The sequence below is a fragment of the Osmia bicornis genome, chromosome 4, assembly GCF_907164935.1.
Source record: "Osmia bicornis bicornis chromosome 4, iOsmBic2.1, whole genome shotgun sequence".
Classification (NCBI taxonomy): domain Eukaryota; kingdom Metazoa; phylum Arthropoda; class Insecta; order Hymenoptera; family Megachilidae; genus Osmia; species Osmia bicornis.
The window spans coordinates 8,705,984-8,723,276 of record NC_060219.1 but is presented as its reverse complement, the minus strand read 5'-3'; the positions used below and the strand labels follow the sequence as shown (position 1 = coordinate 8,723,276).

Sequence of the window (17,293 nt, the reverse complement as noted above, 5' to 3'; positions counted from 1 at the left end):
CAATGTGTCTTTTTACTAACTGTCATATGCATAGGGAACAACGGGGGCCGTCTACAGAGAGGCTGCTATCGAAAAGCAATTTCCGAGACATCAAATGGAATGGAATCGAGTCGGGGAAGAAAGTTCGGTGACATTTTTGTTGGTAACCCCGGCCCGTGGCTCGAGATCAATTTCAGTGCGAGAGTAAGACTTCAAAAAAAAATAATAAAATAAAATAGAAAAAGGGAAAAGAAGCATGGACAAGGAAGACGAGAAGAGAGGGAAAGGAATAGAGGGAAACAGGGTGAAAAAAGAGAAGAAGAAATAGCGAAGGAGAAGCCGTATCTTCAACAGGTGCAAAGTGTCGTCCGTTGAAAGGGCCACTCCTCGTTTCGCTTCCCACTTTACCCCGTTCCTCTTCCTTCCGCTTCTTAAACCGCAAGCTCTTTGATAAAAAGCCTAAAGCACACCTTTGGGGAAAACGAGCCACATCCCGCCACCGAGTCATAATAAGTCGATGCTCCGTTCAAGAATCTAATGTGTTCTCTAACGAGACCGCAAGTTCCTCCCGGAATGTGTTTTCTATTTCTTCAAAATACAAGCGCCACGTTTCGATGCTAATCGATAAGCTTCATTACCAGTTATTTTAGCACTCCGATACTTCAATGCATCCACGTAGTTGAGTTTGTACACAAAATTTCGTGCAACTTCATCAATCGATAGCTAACATGTTAGTAAATTCAACACAGATGAAACTAGCTGCGTGTTAACTGGTTCTCGCAACGTTCTCGACAACATCCTAGAAACAACACGAAGAAAACTACCGCTAAAAGCTGAGAACTCGTAACTCGAGGCAGAAACGAAGTCGAATCGTATTCAAATGAAATTTATCTTACGTTATACCGATCATACAGTCGAATAGAAACATCGTGGTTCGTTGACTAAAATAAACGCACCAGTTTCATCGATCTGCTAAACAAATCCAGTTAAACAACACGAAGAATATTTAAAATAGAACGTAAGCCTTTGAAATTAAACGCGATGTAAGGAATGAACGACGGGAAAATCGCTACTCTCTTTCAGAAGAAATTGCAGTTGAACGCACCACCGTCGTGAGAAGTAAAATTGTTTTGTCTCGAAAGAATAGCTTCGTCTGGAAGAATTTCCTTCGATTACGTTTGTATAGGTTTAATTTTTCTTTTTTCTTCTCATTGTTTCTTCGCAAAGAACCGTGTTTCCCATCGACCTCTCGTATTGTATCGTCTGCAAACGATGCGTGTTTTCCCACCAGGAAACAACCATCCAGAAGAATAATAAAATAAGAAAAATGTAGGCACAGTTCGCGTGCGATAGGGGTTGCAGTTTCACATCGGTGACCAACGGTACGTTGTGTGCTGGTTTCCGGTTATCGTTGTCGAGCGAATAATAAATGCCGATAAGTAATTCATACCGTCGATGATGATGATGACGTGTAAAGTTCTGGTAGCGTTCGTTGAAATATACAGGTCGAAAGAAGTAGCTATTCATTACGGTTGAAAATAACCCGAGTCGTTGCCATAAATCCAACGGAAAACAGCGTGTTTGAAAATTTCAATTTCTCTTTTCCTTTAGTCGGCACGCTCGTGTTTTTCATTCCCCTCGTTTGTTTTCCTGTTATTCATGGAACGTATGAAAATATTTTCCAACCACTCAGACCCATTGCGAGCATCCAGAAGGATGGGAATACAAGTTGACACGGCACCAATCGATAGACGAAAGGAATAAATTCCTGCAGACGTGTCCCGTGGCGAGATACGTCAGCCTGGATCGCAATTAAAATAGTAATAACGTTTCAGAGCGGAAAGGAGATTTAATGCCGGTTTCCGGCCACGCTAGAAATCTCAGCTATGCGGCCTGCTATGTATCAAATAGATTAGAAGATCTCGAAACCCGCGGCATTACAGGACCGGAAACGGTCGGCTCGTAACGTATTTCAACGGGTTATCGTTCGCGGTGGAACACAACCAGCCTGGCGAGATGTGCATTGTTAAACAGCGAACTTGGTAAATTCATTATAACGCGACTTACTTCGGATAACTGCTTACGGCCTCGCTCGCGCGGACTGATTTTACCTCTTTGCTATGAAATCAACCCTTCTGCAAAGTTGGCGGAAGCTTTTTCCGAGTTCGAGGAATTGCTGTACATCGATGAAGGTTAACCCTTTGTAAGCAAACTGGTTCTTTTAGACTTCACTCTAATAGGATGATTCCACTACACCTAACATAATTCCTCTGTAAACAGCATAATATTGACAGAAAAAATTCACAAGATCAATCCGTTTGAAGCTGATCTTAAAAATATCTGAACGATACGAAGGAGCTTCACCGAATACGATCTTGATCCCCGAAACAACGAGACGCAAAAGGTGAATAATTCCGTCTGCTAACCATTCATTTCGCGGCCGATATAAATTATTTCCGGGAACGCATTAATTTCCTTTCCGAATAATTAACAACCTACCGGACAACGAAACCTTGGCGAACCTTCCGCGCCCGGCGATGGTCAGCGTTACCGTCGCCACCCCCCAACCGTTCCGAGCGTCCAGTGCACCCCATCAGAAGCTCGCTACCAACCTCCCCCTAACCTTCCTAACCTCTCGCGGTCGACACCTGAAATATTAATCATGACTTACACGCAGTGTACACGGGACTACGGGTATTCTCTATCTACATTATTAAGTGGACTTGCGCGCCAGTTACTCTGCGTTAGGCCTTTGCACCGAGAAACGAATACGGATAGCGGATCTTCGATGTTACTCTATGAGAACAGCCTGAATGAATGCTTCAAGCAACGATATCGCTCCAGTTGGTCAATATGGAAACGCGTCTCCTCTGATCTGTAACCTGAAAGATAAGTCGATGTTCCTGTAACTCGCTCGAGTATTCTTTCGCGGTACATTTCGTGTAACGAGGCCGGCGAGCATCGTCCTCCTTCTTTTCGAACATTATCAGTTGGCTGGCTCGCAGTAAAAATAACACTTCCGCTCCGCTATTCCCACAGGCGTGCATAGAAACATGAAGGTTCGTTAAACACAACGTGATTTATTGGTTTTCCACGCGGATTTGCCCGGCCCCCGGAGTATTCTTGTTCCAGAAAATCGTTCCGTTTCCTTTTCCTTTCGCGAAGTGTTATCTTCCAGTTTACGGTGTAAGAACGTTCGAGTGCATCGATATCAAGCGTATCGTTTTGCGCTCGTTAACTCATTACACGCTGTTCTTCCTTCAATTCGACCGAAAGTATAAAATGTAGAAGATGAGAACGAAGCGAGGTTTGAAATTAAACGCGAGTTATTGATATTTAGGTCAAAAATAATCGAGCTGCGAAATCAGTTGCAAATCATAAACCGTAGGAGTGGTAAGGGATAGGGGATCGACTAACGTCTAAAGTTACGTTACGATCGCTGTTCAATGGGGCTATCGAACAATAGAAGCGAAACAACGCACTATGGACTAATATTTCTGAAAAGCAGTCTATTGTAACACTGCATTATACGTGTTTCCAATATACAGAACGCTCATGAATATCCAGGAGCATACAATTTAAAGATGAAAGCAGCAACGCTGGAAATACCAAGAATAGATACTCCACGAATGAAAAAATATCAGAAATATATTATTTTCTTCGTTTAGAAAATTTCTAAAAAATTATATAGATATATACCATGTACGAAACTTCATCACTCTAGTGTTAATAAAAGAAAATTAGACCCCGGGACACTTGTTTATCGTAAAAGGAAAAAATAAGCTGAAAGACAGGAAAGAGGAGAATGGAGAAGCCATCAGGACTAAACGTTTTAAGCACGCGATCCATTAGATCGTCGAACGTAATAGCCAGCAAAGTATTAAATCCGTTCGAGGAGGAAACAAAGTTAGAAGCGTGCATAGTCGATACGAGGACAACGAGGAGGAAGAGGACGCATCGATCCCTTCCTTGAATTCGATCCATGGTACCAGCAGCCGCAGATGATGGCAAACTGCTAATAGGAGGCAAGTTTTAAATGCGTGTAACGTAATAACGCGTGCATTAGGCGACTGCTATGGCGTCGGTGGCGTCTGCGGCGGCGACAACGATAGTAGACCCATTCTCTGTAAGGGGTAGTTTGCCTGACAACTCGATTACACGATACCAGCCCTGGCCTGAGTGGCAAGTGGTGATATATGGCGCGTATATACCTACACGCCGGCCTCTGTCTCTGAAGTCACTTAAAATAATGAGAAAGCTCATGGTTGTATCGGGTGGTGTACTCGTTTTCCCTCTTCTTTTTTGTTTTTCTCTTCCAACCCTTATTGGTGCCGCCACGGTACCCGCGGATATCAACGCCAACCGTTGGAGTTCTCCACGACGTTCTTGCTAATCACTCTCGAGTCATCTAGCCACGACGCGTAATTACACTCGAGATAGCTGGATTTTAATTTTAATAAGAGAACCGATGGACGAAGAACGGTCGAGATTCGATTTTACCGGTTCTTCCATCCAGCGACCAGAAGCTACCGTGATAAATAGTGCAGTGGCATCCTGATGAAATTGCAAGTACATTGATGGAATTCGTATCTTGCTTATAATACGTGTCTGTGGGACGATGTGAAAGAAAAGAGACATGAAATCTCAGCATTCTGACCCCTTCTGAAAGTCATAACATAACGCTTGAATAAATATTCATATTGACCACCGAATATCGATGCGTGCCATCAAGATTCCCCGATTTCATGAAAGTTTTTTTCAAATGAATATTTGCGATTCATATTTCAATATTGACGAATGCCATTCGTTGTCCGGCAACGATTAATCCAAGCCATTCGAAAAATTCGTGCGGACAGATACGTCTGCGGCGTTTGATTTAAAAGCAGGAACACGGAAAACGGTTTAATTACTCGACAGCAATAATAAAGCCAGAGAGAAACATCGTCTCCCTGCAGATCGAGGGGCAACGTTTCCTCGTTAGGGTAACCTTACCTCCGGCGTGTTTATTCTGCCGATGAGAAGCTGCATCTACGTAAAACGAGAATGATATTTACGAGGAAGCTGGTATGTAGAGCTGAAACGAGCTTTATGATCAAGCTACGGGTTCGGCGGAAGGAAGGGTGGGTCGGGACGGGAAACGAGAGATGCGTATCCAGTTCGTAATTTGTGTGTAGCCAGTAATTTCGTTCTTGCGTGGATTGCGATGCCTGTTGCTTTACACCGGCGACGTGATTTTCCGATTATTATTCCTGATCTACGATGCGAAAGATCAATCGGAGACCAATTTCTGTTTAATCGTCGAGCATTCCATTTGCGATCAATCGATGGAATAATTCAATCGAATTCGATCGTTAATTCCAATAGCCCCGATACGTTTCTATCAAAACACAATACCGTACGCTTTTAAAACGAATTCAGAAATGGCGTACGAAAAATGTTGGCTGCATTCACGGATAGCCACGTCGTTGTTCCGATATTAACGGCTGGCATTATCCAGCGACACAGACGTTTTATTTCCACTTGACCACCGATATATCCTCTTAAACTGCCTCCTACTGGCAGCGTTTACCGTGACCGATCTCTCCTCGAATCTTCTGATCTTCTTCGTCTCGTTGCTACGAGCAATAACAATCCTCCTTATCTGTTCCCATTGATCTGACATCGTCGAATCTCAGCAACGTACGCTCCTTCTGAACGACAACTCGCTATCGTCGCCAGATCGCGCAGCATCGTGCAAGGAAACGTCGTGGTTAGGATTTGCAAGGAAAATTTATTGGTAAATGCTCAGAGGTACACGTGTACTGGCACACTGTGCAAGAACGTGTTGCGGTGGCGCCTGCTGCACGATATAGCCCCGATGGTGCAAGCTTACCTAACGATGCTTATGGTTATGTAGGCCTACCTTGTGTGTCGTTCATCCGGTATCCACGTTATGCGAACATTAGCGGGGCCCTTTGAAACCCTTCCCGCATACCGCTAACCATTTCAGCGACACACTGTAACCCAGATTGTTGAACATCCGTGTACCTCATTCTGGTCTTTGCAGAAGATTCCCAGAAATTCACCTCAACCCCGTGTTATTTGGGATGATTCGATAAAATTATTAGGTATTATAACAAAGTTCTATAAAAAAATAATTAAAATTTTATCGTTCTTCAAGACTATAGAGGCGCATCGATAAGATTTATTAGAGTTTTCTTGTTACACGTCTGGGGCAGTCGTTCTGACAGAAATTCGATCGGCTGCATTTTAATGAACCGTTTGCCAGCAATAGAGTGATTTAAATGGATCGACCGTCTGTAACACAATTATTCAAGAGATCGGTCGAGGAGAGAGCCTCCCTGTAATTTGACGTTCAAAGCGACTCCCAGACACGTGAATTTCGATCGCACGATCAGACGTCCTTAAATTATTCATCCCTCCTGAGAGCCGTGGATTTCCTCTCCTTTCCGTTGCCGACGAAAGAATAAGTGGAAACGGCGAACCACCGGCGTTCTCTTTTCTCCGTTGAAACTTTTGTATTACCTTGTAATGAGCGTTGCTTCGACTCCACGTTTCCCTGTACCGTGAACTTCGGCTACTTAATCTCGTACGTTAGCCTCCTCAGTTACTCCAACTTTCACATATATGTCGTTAACTTTAATCTTGAGTTAGGAGCGAGTATCTTTTTCTCCGAAAAGTAAAAAGTCGCAACCTTTCTGAACAAGGTTCAGTCCGTTTCCCGTGGGTTAAGTTATTATTTATGAACACCGAAACGTAATATTTTACCAAAGATTTCAACGATCGAAAGTTTCTTTTCGTTTAAAACAAGTTTTTAAGTTTTCGATTCTTTTAAAGCGTCCTCGTGAATCGTTTGATTATGACTTCAGATAAAATCGCAGAGTTTAATTCTTCATCTCGATCATTTGCATGTATCGCGGCAGTATTTTATAAAGCCGGAACCTCCGTCGGCCCATTAAAAATTTATTCTTGGCTTAACATCGTTCCTCGACCATGTAATGCATTGTAAGCCAAAAAAATAGTCGGATGGCGATATAAGAAATTCGAGTTCAACGACCGTCTTCACTCACGATAGCTCGAGTATTTCTGATTCTCCTTTGCTATCTGAAAACGTTCGATTTCGACTCGACTTTCCCATAATGTCGCGTGGTCCATTAAATTCTAATTATTTTATAAAAATCCACGCGATACGTGAGATTTATTCGGAATATCTTGTTTCGACGAGGACTGTTTGAACGTTCAACGTTGACTATAGCGAGCAATAACAACAGAGAAGGCTGGCACAGTAATTAACGCACCAAGTTCCACCACGATTCCCTATTGTAGCAATATCTGACCGCATCAAATTAATAGTCCGCGATGTCTATGCAAACGCGACGGGGGAAAATCAACACTTACAATGCCACGGGAAGCTATACACTATCCCGTCGCGTTATCGCCATCGTGGCGTGGTCAATATTTTCCACAGGAAAAGCGGCGAAGCAGGACGTGGCTGACCGTGTGGACGGTGTTATGAGCCGACAATGTAATGTCTCGCGAGCTTCGAGACAGCAACTCACGCAATTCCACATCAATATATGTACATATGTACTGATGACCGTGAGGACGTGGATAAAAAGACACCACCTACGGGGTATCTAGCGAGGAGTTCAATAAACTTCGAACACATACCCAGCAGTTCATTCTAAACGAAAAAAATGTCTTATGTGTACGCTACTCTTTGTTCAGAACGACCCGCTGAATACAGGGGTGAATTTTTGTTAGATTCTTTCCTATGGACACCCTGTACAGGGAGATGCGGTGCGGTTTCTCGTAACGCAGGGGGCGTACGATGACACGACCGTTATTAAACCTTTACTTGCCCTCTTACCCTCTATCCAGCTCGTAAAAGGTATTTCGATCCGTGATATAAGACGAGGTACGCGACAATGCAGGATTTTACGGAGGCGGACTACTCTGTCGTAACATGCCTGCCAATCGTCGGTAACGCGATCCACCACTCTGACGCGTTAACGGAACGGTAACGGCGATACCTAATAAAATGTCGTCGGATTATTTTTCACCGTAGAAAGCCTGCCCTTTCTCCCTTAGCCGAGTGGCTCACTGAATCGACGTGGCCATTAACGCAACATAATCCCCGTTGGCTGGACATGGTGCGACGAGGCGAGCCAACCGTGAAACAGCCGACAGACAGACAGACAGACAGACAGCAGAGCCATCTGCGAGCCTGCCCCTGGTTAAAGCTCGGATTTTCGCTCGATTTTCGCGGGGATTCCCCCATGCCTGCACCTTTTCGCGGAACGAAATCGATCGCGTTTCCATGATCTATCGCGCTCTCATCAATTATCTCTGGCAGCCTCGAGACCGACACAACCAGCCAGGGGTTAATTAACCTCGCGATTTCAAGGCGGCCTGGCCCGACGCGATGTCTGCACTGCGGCAATCAAGCGTGCACCTCGCAACAACAGCCGAGAAGCGTTTCGTGCGGCTCGTATCGGGAAACGCTAGCCGCCTCCTATCGATCGACCAGAAGGAGAACAACGAAAACGGCGAACCACGGTAACCAGCGAACAGAAACGAAAAGAAGGTAACATGGTAGCATCGAGTCGCTTCGCAAGCTGCGCAACTCTGAGCAGGTGCAATTTAGCCTTCCTAAGTCTGAAGACAGGAGATTCTAAGTTGAACTCTTCTCCTTAACCAAAGTGGCCTACATTACACCCGCGAGTGTGCATCGTCGCGTTCGATAGCGTAGTTAGATCGACGTCGATGCCATGGCGAATCAGGACTAGTCGAGCAACGGATGAGTTTGCAGGACGGAAAGTGGAAAGGGATGGTGGAGAGAGGAATGGGGATGAAAATGGGGAACGACGATGTGGGGTCGTGGCGTATCGAGGAGGGGAGGGAGCGGTAATCGGCAGCAAGTGAATTGGAACAAATGCAGACAGACGTGAGGTGGGTTGCTGGCTCGCTTGATACCGCAACCAAGAAATATAGTATAAACCGAGCACTGGTATTAATTGAGTTCGCCCCTTCCGTCTCTCTAACCTGTCCCCCTTTTTCGTCCTCCTCGTTTATTTTGTCCAACTTCAAGACGAATCGATGAAACTTTCAGGGAAACGGTAAGTCGAGTCGAAGATCAAGGGGTTACTAGTGAAAGAGGAACGAATTTCCCTCTAGCTGATGGTGTAAAAGAGTAGTCGACACGTTTTCAAAATTCATCGAAACACAACGATTACGCGAAACAACTAGGGAGCACGACAGTGATCGCACAATAGGGGTACAGGGGTAGAGATCCGAATTTGTAGATTTAATCGGGATATCCGGCTGTATCCGAGGTCAAATAATGGTTGTGCAACCGGAACGCGCGATATTAAACTATTATTTGCGTAAGTAGTAATCCAAATAAGCCATCAATGATAATGCAGTTATGCGGCGCGCGATATTTATACGGGATACCGCGAACGAGTCGCGTAATCGATACACAATACGCAAACGAATCATGACAAAGACCGTGGAATACCATTATTCCTCTAGATATAGAGCTTATTAACGTTATTAACGTTGTTTCGCATTTTTCTTAGATTTAAGTAATCGTAATTATTCATAATTATAATCCACAGACTCACGCGATACGTGTAGGTTACTCGATCGATCTCAGCTTGGCGTGAAATTCAACGTTGATACACAACAAAAGTAATTAACGCGTTAAGCTCCATCTTGATACGTCAGCGGCGCAAATGAATCACGACAAAGACGACGAAATGAGATTATTCTCGGGGAGGCGTCGCGTTGCGCGGACAGAAATATTATTTTTAAGGCTTTGTTTACTCGAGCACGTACCGGTGACGAAGGCGTCCCGACGCCCGGCAATCTGGATTTTACCGTCAAACTTAATATCCGGCCGCGCTCGTAGACGACGCGAGCAAGTAAAACTAATTTCGTAAATCCTTTAATCTACGCGTTTGCCGGGGAGTCGAAGGAAGATTAAGGGAGGCAAACTGAATGGCCAGGGGTGGGTTGCGCGAACGTTTGATGGAATATGATGAACGAGCCACTCTGAACTTTATTATTGGCGGCGGCAGCAGATCGACTCGAAGGAAACAACAAAAAAAAAGAGAAAGAGAGAAAAAAAGAGTTATCGACCACCAGCGTGTATCGTTAAATCGTTCTCGGTTCGACAGGTCATTATTCGATGATCGGTACCTACCTGTTCGAGGCCGTTTTTCTGCATCGTTCGATTCTCGCGACCAACAGCCGCGCCATCGTTTAATTGTTACGATTCGAAGTTCATAGGTTGCTCATTAAGTCGCTCGTTAAAGTTCGTTTGAATCGAGGCGGAAGAAAATGGAGGAAGGGTCATCCAATCAGACTGGTCTGGCTTACAAGTCGAATCGTTACGTTAATTTCTTTTATCTAGGAGCAAGTAGGGTTCGACGAGTCGCGACTGCTGCTTTCGTTTAATGAAGACCCCTCGGCTTCGTTTGAGTTGAAAGTTTCGAGACGTTTAGAGATTAGCAAGGAAAAGTTCTCCCGAATAAGTTGAGAATTACTTGAAAAATGAGCAAAATGTTTGCGCAGGAAAGCTGATAGTATCTAATATCAGTTTGTTAACGATTCCTATCAAGTCTACTTGTGTTTTCCAAAGTTCTGAAAAGTCTAAAAAATTACAAACTTCGAGTAGCCATTAAAGAAGATCAAAATTCTACAACGATGAAGGATTTTTCAAGTCGCCGAATATTGAACGTCCGTCATTACTCATAGTTTCCTTGGAAACTGCCATCGAACTCCATTCTCTCCTCAAACACAAGTTACGCACGGCAAACTAGATCCGCGAAACTTTTCTTCGCGCTCAAGGTTCTCGATCATGGCATCAAATATCAATTATATCATCACTCACTTCCGTACTGCTGCGCCAGGAGTGAAGCAAAAACCTGGCCCGGACTTCGAGCGCCTCTTCCAGCGGACGAGGTCGAGGTGGGACCAACGGCATGACGAGAGTTCTCTTCGTCGTCGCTGCTCGATTGGGCACTGGGTCCGTAACCGCGCCTCTCACGCCATTCCAGGGACCGTTGACGGCGCAGTCCACGGCCCCCGTTTCCGTGGCCGCGGCCCAAAGTGCCCTCGCTGTCCATCACTGCAGCATCTGCAAGCAAATCGGTTACCCGACGGTCAGTATACCTATAACTCGGTACACCATGGGGTGTGAATGAAACCACGCTTTCGATATTGCGTGTGAATGAACTGATTTAGGGTGCATCGGGTGCATCAGCCGCGAACGCATCCGTTCGATAGGGTGAACGAACCGGTTGAAGGTGAACTCGAGGGTGAACTTGTGCATGGGGTGCATTTGGTGCAACGAGTGCAAGCACATCGTGTTTTGTACGAGCGAATATGGATAACAGTTTAATGACGTGTACCAGTTGTGACAACAAAGCAAAAATTCATGATTACGTACGCTTTTGTAGGTATTTAGATACAGATACGTATTATTAAATTAGAAATAAAAAAATGGGGGATGAAGAATAGATTTGGGTACAAAATATATGATTTTATTGATATGTTGTTCGTATTTCGCTTTTCCACGGCGATAAATTATTTTGTATCAAGGAAAGTTTGATTAAATAATTATAACAGCATTGCAAGCTTCAGTTTCAATCAACGTTTAAAACGGTTGAAAATTAAATTTGCAAGTAGATCGCTTCTGACGCGTTGCATCAATGACCGGCATTAAAACAAACACATAATACGGGAGAATTTCATACTGTACAAGAATATAATTCATTTATCCTTATTGTTGTTCTCTTTAACGATGAAATATTCGCGTGAAACGTTGTTAAAACATTCGCAACAACAAACAGTGTCACCCTTTGACCGATACGAAATTGTCAACGGTGATCGATCAGGAAATAATTGAAATAACATCAGGTTTCGCTTAACCGTGACAAATTGCTTTCCCTTTGTATTTACATCGTCGAACGACCAAGAAAAACAAACTCTACTAAACCTGAAACGGCACTCGAAACTTGTTCTGCACGGTGTATTCGAGTTTCTTTTTTCTGTATTTTTTTTTCTTTTTTTTTTAACAAATTAAATAGGCATAGATTTGTATTTTTCAGCAGATAATCACCGGCTCGTGAAGTAGGGATTTTATCGAGCCGCAAAATAACGCTTCGTGTCCCCGTATTTTCATTATGAAAGCTACGAGAGATCGAAGGCCCCTGAAACATGGAAACTCGATAGCGTTTCGACGGCAAACAACGTCGGCTCATTAAGCATTCACGGCCGTCGATGGGAGTCATTCGAGGTTGAATGAAATCGAATTGCCTGCTCGCCGATATTGAATACGGATAATTCACGATTCGACACCGACAGCCGTGTTTACTTTGTAACGTTCTGCAAGAATTTTCCGATACCCGTCCCTTATCGATGCAAAACAAGGACATTGTATTATGCAAACTATGTTACCATTAGACTGTTTGTCCCGGGAGGATTTATTTATCTGAAAAATAATGATATACGAGATGAAATCAAATTTTAACCCGTTAAGGGAAAGAAATACTTGACTGATTTAGTTGTTGTATTAGGATTTAAAGGTAATTACTATTATTTTTCTGAAATGGCTATCGCTCGGTTTTCTTCTTCGGTGATAATAAATATATTTCCATGATACGCCTGTTTGGTCGATGACGACGAAATTTCATAGTCAAAGGAACACAAGGAGTGATCTTAAGATGGTCGATCGGTCTCCTCGAATCGTAGCTCGAAGCATTAATCAGCTGTCTCGATAATCAAGGGGGAACTACTCACTGTGAGGACGTCTCCATGGGAATTTCGAGAGGTATCCACCACTCAATTATCCGATCCCGTACACGCTCAAGATGTTATCGATCTTCGGAGACCCTGTTCTCAGCACGGTGTGCGAGCAGAGTAATTAAATATTCTGGACAGGGAGGATTCTTTTCGTCGAGGGAGTCGAAGTCGAAGAACGACTTGAATACTTCATAAAATCCATCAAAGAGAACAATTTTCTTCGGTTAGATTCCAATTAATCGGCGTCGTACCGTTACACGTCGTTTTCGAATTGATTACTCTTTTAATACATTGAATTCGTTTAAATTTCTAACAATGTTAGTAAAATGTTCGTAACAACGTATTTGTGTTCAACCAACGATCACGAATAATCTCATGATGGTTGGTGGAATTTACCAGTTATCGTAGATTTTTACACGGCTCGGAAACCAGCAGCGGAACGTTTCAATTTCAAACACTCGTGCAAGTTCAACATCTCTATGGAAGAGCAAATAAATATTCAGCCTCGGGAGTCGTTGAAAAACACTCTTAACCAGGCAGCGTTAAAATTAAGAGCAACCAAAATCCTCGTGTTCGTCAAAAGTTTAGGAAAAAAGTGAAATAAAAAAAAGAAATGAATGTGGACGTTGGTCAAGCATTCGTTTGCCTGGAATCGTGTGTTTCATCAACGCGGCCATGACGATTCGCAGAACGAAATTTCCAGGGAAATATCCCATGGTGTTAGGTAGTTACCTTAATAAATTTCAATACTCGCCGGCTTGGGATAAAACCGTCCTCTGGAAACGCGCCCTTATGCATCGCCGACCACCACCTCTCGCAGCCACTTTTCTCACTTGCTTCAATAGCGGCTAACAGGTCGCATCCTCCACAGACGAGGGTGCTTTACGATGTTTTATTTTGTCGGCCCTTCAGCTACTCCTTCGTTCGCGTGTGCAAGCGAGCAGGGAACGTGGGAGACTCGTCAAACCGTAAGTGAATCGGAAAACTCGTCTTGCTTTAAGTCGAGCTAACGAACGAACCACCCTGAACGTGCTTCAACTATGTTGAAGAGTGGAAGGGATGTTAAAATTAGCTTACTCTGTGTTTAGCTATTACACTGTTCGGTTTCGATGCTTGTTGGCTTCAGAGGGTTTCTCGAGTCTTTTTATCTGCCTGTTTTGATTATATCGTAGTGAAGTTTAATTCTTTGTCGAAAATTTTGTTTCAATATCGATGCAATTTTGGATCATGTAAAAATGTTAAGCATCGTCTTGCATCGAAAAGATGGCCATTATATGATAAATAAAACGCTTTATGATGTATAGTATATTTTACGATCGCTGGCTGGCCTCCCATTGTTCGTTTCGCGTATTAAGAACAGCATCCACCCTTTTAATAGAACACTTTCGTAAGGATCCATAAACGGGAGGCATTGAACCATGGGCCACTCTTATTGCTATAAGTTATAACACGTGGCATTAACGACCGATAATATGACAGTCTCGTACAATATAAGAACTTTTACGTAGAAGCCTATAGTTGCTGACTATACTCCTGATGCTTGGAAATAACCGTGTATTCTTTCGCCATGTAAAAAAAGAACTATCTATTCCTTTTATGAAACAGCCCTTCTAAAACCCTCGTACAACTATTATTGAGTTTTTAACTGAGATATTTTCCAGGAAGACGATCCTTTATACTGAAAATGTCCTGAAAATCTTTTCAATTTTCTATTCTACTTGAAAATATCTTTATATTGTTAACTCAAACAATTTCTTTGCATTTCGTTAAACTATCTAAAGTTTAAGAAATTTTTAATTTTATGAAGAGAAAGAAATATAAAGGGTAATTGGTAAAAATGAAGGAAGGTTCAGTCGTAGACAATGCATGTTGGTCGTCTTATGAGAGTGACGCGAGATCGTCGTTAAGGAAGTATCGGAAAACTTTCACGTTCTGGCCTGGCCTGTTCTTCGTGGAATGGAGGCAACTTCTTGGCAATAATATACACGTGTGACCTAGCTCGGTAATAAGAATAACTTTTTCCCTAATGCTCGTGCTCGCCTTGACGTCGGATGTGTCCAACGAATCTTCTTTCCAACCCTCTTCCACCCCCTTTCGTTCAATTACGATTCTCAGGTTGCGCTCGTGCGTGAAATATGACGCCGTTGCTTCCTCGGGCAAACAATGTCACGATGGCTCTAATTTCTTAAACGAATTGTTTCAGCTCCCTTTTATTCTTCAAAATTTACCGATAAGTTTTCAAACTGTTTTCTCAGAAATTTTTTTATTCAATTTTATTGATATTCCAAATAATTTCCAAGAACTGTCGAGCTACTTTTTACCTTCGTATACATACATAAATCACTCAGCATGATCTTGCGTATCCTCTTAGAGGTAGGTTAAAAGTCTTCAGCATCGTCGACGGTGTGCACGTAAAATCGCGAGAAAGTCAGCTGGTAAAAGGTCTGGTTGAAGAATATAGCGTTTCGAGTTTCAGGCCACGAATTCAGTCTTAGAGAAGCCATCCTATAAAAGGCTTTAAGAGTTTGCCGGCGTTCTCGCGAATTGAGTGGGATTTGCATGGACGCCGCTCGTGGCGGGAATTCCCTGCAAAATGTAGACCTTTTAAATGGCACCTAATGAAGCCGACACGCTGCCACGTTGTTCAATCCTTTCTGCAGACGAGAAGAGAGCAGGAAGAAACGTAAGTAGGGCATCTGAATGCATGAAACATAGAGGCCGGTCGCCGTACAGGTGACGCAAAGTTTTGCATATTCATCGTCCTCGTCAACAGGCACGATAGTTTGGATCTTAAACGCTCAGACACCGTCTCCGCGATGTCTTCTATTCACGCCACCATGATATACCCAACCTGGGATAATTATGTCTGTCTGTAATCTCGTCGATAAAGCCTTGTAAACGTTCCTCTCCCGGACTTCAATGACGATCCTCTTCACGGAGGATCCTGAAAATTTGAATAACCGCTAATTACCGCGCGTCTGTTCCAACTAGAACCGTGTATTACGCGTGCTGTTAAATTTACTTCGTACGTGACACACGTAGATCCCACGATTAAGTTATGCATATGCCGTGGTACGCATCGCGGGCTGAATACGCCTGCGGAGAATACACGCACGACGTCGCGGGTAATGGCGTTGAATCTTGAAGGAAAATCGCAGAGGGACAGATTTCTTGTATCCCTACTTCGATGGTTTGATAGAATTCGTTACACAGCCCAAATTTCTCTGGGAAGATAATCAAAAGACAGAAGCGGCTATGGTCGCGTTTGGGAGAAATCGAAGCCGATCAGTGAACGCGAGGCTGTGTAACAGGGTGGTTGGCAGGCAGGCAGGCAGGCAGGCAGGAGACGAAGAAAATTACACGAGGCGCGGGACAGGCGGTATTTTGCGGCGCAGAATGTCAATTAAACGGCGTGGCCGATTAACCATAACCGAAACCTCGACAAAGGCCAGAGCGTGCACCGTTTCGCACTCCGCTGGGTTCATCACGCGATAATTTATATGGTAATTCCAGGGACGTAATAAGTCCCCCTTGGCAAACTCTGGCTGCCGCTACACACGAGTGAGCGCACCAGCCGCGTCCTAGGATGACCCCATCGGCCGTTCCATCGGGAAAGGACGATCTGCCATGTACACATCATTACTAAAAGCGGTCATCGATTCATCGAGCTTCGACCAACGACGTCCTGCTCTCTTGTAAACGCCTACACACGCGTTCGCGCAACGTTCGCCTCTGTATTTGTGCCATTGTCAAATTTTCCCACCGGTCAGGATTCAACGTGTTGGATTTAATTAACACCGTCTCGTTAACTTTCGTCACGGACGGATTGGATCGCGGAACAAAGATGAATTTAAATATTGAGCCACGTCCTTTGGCTCCCTGATTAGTTCTGGAGGCTCGTTAAGCAATTCTATGGCGAGAAACGTTCGGCTCTCGACGTGTTTCAGTTCGTTTGTGATGCACCTGTCTGTATGCTCGTTTTTTATTCGGCTTACTATGTATGGAGAGGATCATTGCCTTTTTTTTCCTTTCACTGTTGCACGCTTTTATTCAAATTTCGTTGGTGGAACGAATGCTTCGCTTTTAACGCGACCTTTTCACCGCCCATGCGAATGCTAGAAAGTTTGTTCGGTTTTTGAAAACATATTTATCGAAACGTAGAGTTTGTACGTAACGAAATTTGAATAGCGAAACGGGAGTTTCGGTTTGAATAGGAAATAATATTGTTTCTCGTTGTGCAAATATCCTTGGTGATAACTAACATTTTCGTCCAACAAAGACTGGGAAATTTGATCGAAATTTGAAGGCGAAAAAGTCACGTTCCTTTCATAAACTCTGACCGTGTAACAAACTTCAACGGCTGTGACTGATGCCGGATTGATTTTGTTTAACCTGTTTCGTGAGATGAAAAACCTTATTTCGTGGAAGTTTACAGTCTTTAAAATTTGAACAAGAAAAAAGAACCGGAAGCTCTAAACGAGACTTTGAGTTAAGAAAGATACTC

General features: G+C 43.6%; 1 protein-coding gene across 1 annotated transcript in view; it reads right to left on the bottom strand.

Annotated features, from left to right (window-relative positions):
* Nucleotides 1-17,293, bottom strand: part of LOC114873280 (teneurin-a) — a 447,603-nt gene that overhangs the window by 273,254 nt on the left and 157,056 nt on the right. The window contains 1 exon segment of the mRNA XM_029181455.2: nucleotides 10,877-11,122. Coding sequence (XP_029037288.2) covers nucleotides 10,877-11,111 — 235 coding nt within the window. The 5' untranslated portion in view covers nucleotides 11,112-11,122.